Raw genomic sequence first — 7,488 nt, forward strand, 5'->3', positions numbered from 1 at the left:
CTTTTCTTTCATAATTTAAAATTGTTTCCTAAAGTGGTTGAACCATTTTGTAGCTTTACTAGCAGAAAATTGTTTTTCTTGACTTCCCTTAACCCTTCCCTATGCTACCACTTTTGCATTATCATAGTTTTCAAATGCTTTAAAGGTTATCTTGTGTGAGTATGATTAGGTTATTCTCTTTGGTCCTAAACAAGACACATTTTTGGCTATAGTTAAGGAAAAACTTTTATTAATTAAAGATGGTCAGTTAATATTAAGTCTACATTGTGTCAGAATACAAAGAAAGATAAAATTCCTCTTAAGGAGCTTATAAATTAACAGAAGAGGTTATATGCAAACAACTATGTACAAAAAAAGATACTGACAGGATAAATTGGAACTTGTCACTAGAGGAAGGAATTAAAAGGGGTATGGAAAATACTTTCTATAAAAGATGGAATTTTAGCACTTGAAGAGAGCCAGAAAAGCCTGAGAGATGAGATGAGAAGGAGCAGGCAAAGGAAGTACCAGTGAACATGTACAATTAGGAAATGGAGTGTGTCTTGTTTGAGAAACAGTAAAAAGAGCTCAGTGTCCTGGAGAAGTACTTTTGAAAATTATCAGCATGGGGGATGATAATTGAATCCATGGGAAATCATCAAGTGAGTAATGTTAGGGAAAAAGAGCCTAGGACAGATCCCTGTGAGGTACCCACATGTGGAGTTAGCAGACTTGTCCTGGATGAAGATCCAGCAAAGGAATCCTCAGGTAGAAAAAGAATCAGGAGAGTGAAGTTATGAAAACTTAGAAAGAAAAGAATATAAGGAAAAAGAACCTTTGGCATCATCAGAAGCTGTTGAGAATGCAGACTGATTAAAAAAAACCAAAACTATTTAGCAGTTAAGAGCTCATTAATAACTTTGGAGAGAGCAGTTTTAGTGAAATGATGAAGTTGAAAACCAGGTTGTATAGAGTTAGGAAGAAAGAAAAGAAGCATTTATTATAGATAGCCTTCTCAAGGAATTTAGCTACAAAAAACTGAGGGAGCAGTATGGAACTAGAGTCAGCAGGTGTGAGATAGATCAAGTGAGGGGTTTTGGAGCACAGAAAAAATACAAGCATGGTTGTAAGCAGTAAGGAAGCAGCCAGTAGACACAGAATGAAGAGGAGGGTAGAGGGAACTGTCTTCTGGAGAAGATGGGATAGAATGGGATCACTTGTACATGTAGAGAGGTTTGCCTTAACAAGGAAAATAGTCACCTCCTAATCTGAGACAATAAAGGTAGACATAGTAGCAGAGGGCATCTAGTAAATTTGAACTGAGGATCAGAGAATTGGGGAGCTTCAAGTGACTTGCGTTCTTTTAGTGAAAGTTGTGGCAAGATTTTCAGCTGAGAGAATGGGAAAGCTTTGGGAAGTTTGAGAAGGTATGAAAAGAAAGTCAACCAACGGGGATGAAAAGGTTTGAAAAAGTTCCTGTGGTCATTGAAGTAGGTTGACATAAGATAGATATAAGTGGAATGAAATTAAAAAGCTCTCCAAAAAGGGAGCAAGTTTCCTGGAGAGGTGGTGAAATTTCCATCGATATGGATGATCGAGTTTTGAAAATGTTGGGGAAGGAATTTGTACTAAAGGAATAAGACTGGATTTTATGGGGAAGATTATCTTGTCTTACCAATTTACACTTTTTAAAATGAAATTCCAGAGCAAGAAAAAGAATTCTCAATGTAGAGATAACTTATAGAGTCCACATCCATAGTAGCTGCATGCATGATTTTCTACCCTCACACAGAGGATTTCTTTGCCAAATAGAATACTGGTTAAATCTTAACTTGTCATCTTAAGTCATGATGATTTGTGACTTTCATATAAATCCAGGAGAAAAATAAAACTAATGGGCCTACAGAGCTATCAGATTCCGTTAAGGAAACTAACCTTGTGCTGAGGTACAGGAATCATTAAGCCAAGTAATATACCATGTTTATGCTCCTCAGTCTAATGACTCTTTCAGTATTGACTATTTGAACTTAGGGTGAGCTAAAATGAAAATCCAAAGCTGGGGCCCTTTTTCAGACTGAGTTTAAAGGAAATTGCTCACCAACCACTTAATCCTAGACTTGTTATTTAAACTGTGCAATTTTTTTCTGTTGAAATTACTTAAGACTGGTTAGATATTAAACTGAAGTTTATGACTCTTGCAATTCAAATTAGTCTTAATTTACCTCCAAGAATCAATGCCTATCTTTTTCCTAAGCTTCCTGTTTGTCAGACAACCAATAGCTACATTTTGAAGATAGTGTGGCTTCTATATTAGAGATTTTTAAATTGTATGCAAGGTTTCTAGTAACTTTTGTTACATTAATGGCATCAGGAGTTTTCTCTCTCTTTTTTAAACTTTATTAATTACCCCCCCAAAAAAAATCACAGAAAAGTAATTGTGACCCAGAAAAATAAAGGCATTTGCCTAAAGTTATACAAGTAGTGGGGTCACGAAAGGTAATGAGAAGTCAGTACGTGCCTCAAATTAAACTTTTTTAGTTGCCTTTCCTCTCCCCCACCTACTCATCCTTATACTATTTCCATCAATGGCATTACACATTTATTCACCCATAATTCAATTTTTATAATATTATTTTTTATTCTTAACATCAATTTTCAAATCCTTTAAGATTTATTGAGTAATATTTTTTATGTCTCTTCTCTCTGTTACTACTGTTACTATCTTAGTAGAGGTTCCATGATAGCCCTACCAAATGGTCTGGTCTCCTCATAGAAAAAGAGGTTATATTTATTTTGCTTATTTCCAAAACTAGGAACTGTGATTGAAATTTGCAAAGACTCCCATTCAAACAAATAAAAAAATTTTCTTATAGCTAGTATTGTCCAAAAATAGAACAGGCTACTGCCAAAGATAGGGAGTAAGCTCCCCAGCACCAGAAGTCTTCATGATGCAGAGGTAATTCTTGTCGACACGGGTGTTGGACTAGATGACTATATAAATGTTAGTATTTATCATCTTTATCTTTCTAATTTTGAGGTTCTATGGTTCTCCATGTCTGCCACACAATGCTGTGGAGAATAGTTTGGTTTAGTCGATCATTAACTAAAATTTAAGCTTCAAAAGAAATTGGTTAAAATTCACTTTTGTGTGAAATAAAAGCATTTCCAATTGAGAAGCAGCAGTAGGTCTTTGAATTGATTATTTTGTATTTAAGTAATTTTTATCTTGTAAAGACCTCAAAATTCTTTGATATATTTTGTCCTCAGAGCATCCCTTAGAAAGTTGCCTGGTTTTGCAGACAAAAGCATGGAGATCCAGAAGGACAGAATTATTTTTTTAGGAAAAACGTTCTTATTTCATTTTTTCACTTGGTATGAATTGTTTGACTCACCTGACATCTTTTCTTATATTCTTAATTTACACATAAAAATGACTTTATAATTTCAAAATATGACATTGAATGGAAAGTATATATAATTTTCTTTTGACCTTACCCTCAGGTCTCAACAGTTTGCTTACATTTAACCAATATGTATTAAATGCCTATTATGGTCAGGACATGGCATTACTCAAGGCTCTGGAGGAGCTACACAGATTAAGGTACCTACCTGCCCTCTTGGAGTTGATAATTTAGATGGGAGGATGCAACACAAACTCAACTATAATATAAAACAGAACAAGATAAGTGCTTTGCTTAGGTATATAAACCAAGTGCTATGCAAGCTGGGGGATGTCAAAATATCAGAAAAGATATTATTCTTCTTAGAGAACTCATTTGGATTGGTTTTGGGGAAGAATTTCAACAAGCAAAGATAGAGGAGAGGGGAATAGAAAAAGGAGACTTTCCAAGTGCAGAGAGTGGCATAAACAAAGATATAATTTGACTGGAGCATATGATTATGATGAGGAGCCACACAAAATAAGATTGAAAAAGTAGAGTGGTTTAAAATTCGTGGGGGGGGGGGGGGGGGGAAGCGCTGAATAATAGTGATGCAATCATATCTCATAAAGACTAAAATGCCATTAGGAACTGGCTCTAGAGTTTTGTGAAATACTGTATTTTATGTAAAATATTTACTACAGCAAAACTTGTTGGAGGTAATTCTAGTTACTCAATTTTTTGACGTTTAATTTTTTTCCTCTTAATTTACAAGCTAAAATAAAACCAGAGCAAGGAAGCTGCCTATTATTTCATGTTGTTATTTCTATAGATATAAACATTGTCTAAGTAGCCCTATATAGCAGTGGAGCCAGAGTTCTGCTTTCTTTGCTATTAATTAGGGGTAAGAGGGCTATCTGTAAATTTTTGCTTAGAGAACCAAAATTTCAGGCTAGCTCTGCCTTTGCTTGGTGATGGCATCACTTTTGCCATAAACTGTCCTGATTGGACTGGAAATAAAATAGGAATGCCTAGGGAATCATTAACTTGTAGGATTAGTATTTGCCTAGAAATTAGTTTCCTTAATAAAGCTATGTGCCGAATTCACTGGAGTATAGCATAATCAAATCTGGCTTCTTCCTGCTTCTCAGAGTTGTTGAAGGAAGAACATTTGGCAGCTTTTACAGTGCTATATCCTGCAGTTGTTCAACTACATTTGGCATATAAGTACGTTTCAGAAGGTGAAAAGTGTGATCAGGGTCAACGCGTTCTTACTCAAGGTGGATTTTTTTTCTAATTGGGTAGCCGGGAAGACTTCCAGCGGATTCCAGAGCTTGCCATCAACCCCCTGGGGGATCGGATCATCAATGCCTTCTTCCCTGAGGGGTGAGTTTTTCCCTTGGTTGGTAGTACCTTAGCCTCTATGAAGGTCTAATTTGAAATAGTTTTGGTGACTAGAATCTTACTAGAATTGCTCCCCAGTTCCAGACCTCTCCTCCTAATGTTGCTTTGTCTTAAGTATCACAAAACCTAGATTTGCTAGAATCAAACTGGGTATAACATTGCCTCTAATTTGTATGTTAGAAAGTGTTCGGAGATAAACTATAAGAAGTAAATTTATGAGAAACTGAACAATCTGTAAAACAGTTTCTAGATTGGTCTGTCTTGACAAAGCAGACTTTCCTGGGTCATTATATTCCTTTTTTTTTTTTTTTTTTTTTTTTTAAATTTAATAGCCTTTTATTTACAGGATATATACATGGGTAACTTTACAGTATTAACAATTGCCAAACCTCTTGTTCCAATTTTTCACCTCTTACCCCCCCACCCCCTCCCCTAGATGGTAGGATGACCAGTAGATGTTAAATATATTAAAATATAAATTAGATACACAATAAGTATACATGTGGGTCATTATATTCCATAAAGCTTCTTAAATTGCGGGTCTTTACCCAAGTGTGTAACTGAATGCGGGGGTCCTTAAAAATATGACAACAACAAAAGATTTCTTGACAGGCAACAACCACAAAATTAATTCAGAATCAAATTCTTACTGAAACCAAGGTATTTCTGGCAGCACTTACATCATTGGACTTCACTGCATTCTTGGTTCTGAACATACCAGGTGCACTTTGCACTGCTTATGCCCTCACACCATGCAGTACCCAAAGAACACTGCCAGAAAAACCTCAGCTCAGATTTGAAATGGAATCGAGTAAAAATTTCTCAGGCAAAAAGAGGTCATGAGTACAAAAAGTTTAAGAAATCCTGATTTAGAAGGACCTCTAGGACCATTTTTTGATCTGCCTTTTCTTTGCCCTGCCAGCTATGTTTTATCCCTTTTCTGAACCACAGTCCAATTTAACATTTCTTGGGTAGAGGCAATATTTAGTGCTTTTTATAATGGTCAAACAACTGTTGTTTTTAAAGAGGAAAAAATGAGAAAGAAAAAAGAAGAAAAAAAGGTGAAAAGAGATGAAAATATTATGCTTTTATTCACATTCAGTCTCTAGAGTTCTCTCTCTGGGATACAGATGGCTCTTTCCATCACAAGTTTATTGGAATTATCTTAAAAGTCACCTCATTGTTGAAAAGAGCCAAGTCCATCACATTTGTCACATAATCTTATTACTGTGCACAATGTTGTTTTGATTCTATTCCACATCATTTAGCATCAATTCCTGTAAATCTTTTTCAGGCTTTTGTGAAATCAGTCTGCTCATTATTTCTTATAGAACAGTAATATTCTATTACATTCATATACCATAACTTATTCAGCCATTCCTCAACAAATGGGAAATTGCTACACTATTGTTTCTAAATCTCATCACTCCACCCACACTTTTTCATGTAATCCATTTCTTCTCCTTCCCCCACTTCAGGTATCCTGTGGCAGAGTTTCTGTCTGTCAGAGGGTGAGGTACATTGGGAAGCATTACCCCAAGACACAAGACACACAAGTGTTCCTATCCTAAATCTCATCTCACTTGATTATCTCCAATACTCCTCCACTTGCCAATTAAGATACCTGATGTTGCCCCCTGGATTCATCTAGTCAAATGACCCTAAAATCAAAATTATAATTTTTTTTGGAATCAGCAAGGCTTTCAGATTTCTTCTGTGCTTTTCACTTAATAGATGCTTTGTAACTATTTGCTGTTTTGATTTGAAACCTTAAAATTTTTAATGTGTATCTAGGTGCTAGTATTTGGTTTTATTCATGTGAATAAAGACTATATAATATAACTTTATACTGAGCAATTACACAATCGCTTTCTGTCTCCATGTCCCAGGTGAAACTGGTACTAAGAACAAAAATTCAAGTAAATGATGATTCTCAGTTGTGAAACAGTTCCACCTAGAACAGTAAATGTAAATGCCTAGTCTGGAAGTTTTGATATCTAAGATTATCAGCAAAGGAACTTTTTAGTTAGCAAGGAGAAAAAAGAATGGGAAAACTGGTAGCTATCTTGTTTAATCAGATACTGAATCTAAAGAAAAAGTTAAAGGAGGATGATTCGTGTTGATAATATTTTCCCAAAACTTCAAACTTTACTCCTTCTCTGCATACTAATCTAGCTCATTTCAAGTTTAGCCCTCTGTAATCTTTCCATCTCCTGATGCAGAGCTAACATTGAATGCTAGGTCTGCCCAGTATTCAAGCAAGTTTTCATTGAGAAAAGAAAAACCTCATTAAACTACTCTTCTCTAAATTTACTTATGTTTTCATGCATATAAGAATCCTCAGATACTACTGATAGATATGAGCATAGATATTAAGTTTAAAAAATTTAAACTCAGAAGGCTGGTTCATGCAGATAATACTTTCTCTAAATATTAAGTTTGTCTGCCAACAAATCAATTTTTACTATGAGTACAGTATTACTTGTATTTGTGGCACTGCCTGCCCATTTTCTTTTTTTTTTTTCTTTCTTTTTTTAAATTACTATAGCTTTTTATTGACAGAACATATGCATGGGTAAATTTTCAACATTGACCCTTGCAATCACTTCTGTTCCAACTTTTCCCTTCCTTCCCTCCATCCTCTCCCCTAGGTGGCAGGCAGTCTCGTACATGTTAAACATATTAAAGTATATCTTAAATACAATATATGTGTACATATTTATAC

General features: G+C 35.1%; 1 protein-coding gene across 3 annotated transcripts in view; it reads left to right on the forward strand.

Moving 5' to 3' along the window:
• Window positions 1-7,488, forward strand: part of CHP1 (calcineurin like EF-hand protein 1) — a 45,889-nt gene that overhangs the window by 17,087 nt on the left and 21,314 nt on the right. For 2 of the 3 annotated variants that reach the window (XM_031952115.1, XM_031952114.1), the window contains 2 exons: window positions 3,481-3,580; window positions 4,665-4,745. In XM_031952115.1, coding sequence (XP_031807975.1) covers window positions 3,481-3,580; window positions 4,665-4,745 — 181 coding nt within the window. The remainder of the gene's footprint in view (window positions 1-3,480; window positions 3,581-4,664; window positions 4,746-7,488) is intronic. The other variant, XM_003755995.4, reaches the window with a different exon arrangement.

Source organism: Sarcophilus harrisii, chromosome 2, assembly GCF_902635505.1.
Source record: "Sarcophilus harrisii chromosome 2, mSarHar1.11, whole genome shotgun sequence".
Lineage (NCBI taxonomy): Eukaryota > Metazoa > Chordata > Mammalia > Dasyuromorphia > Dasyuridae > Sarcophilus > Sarcophilus harrisii.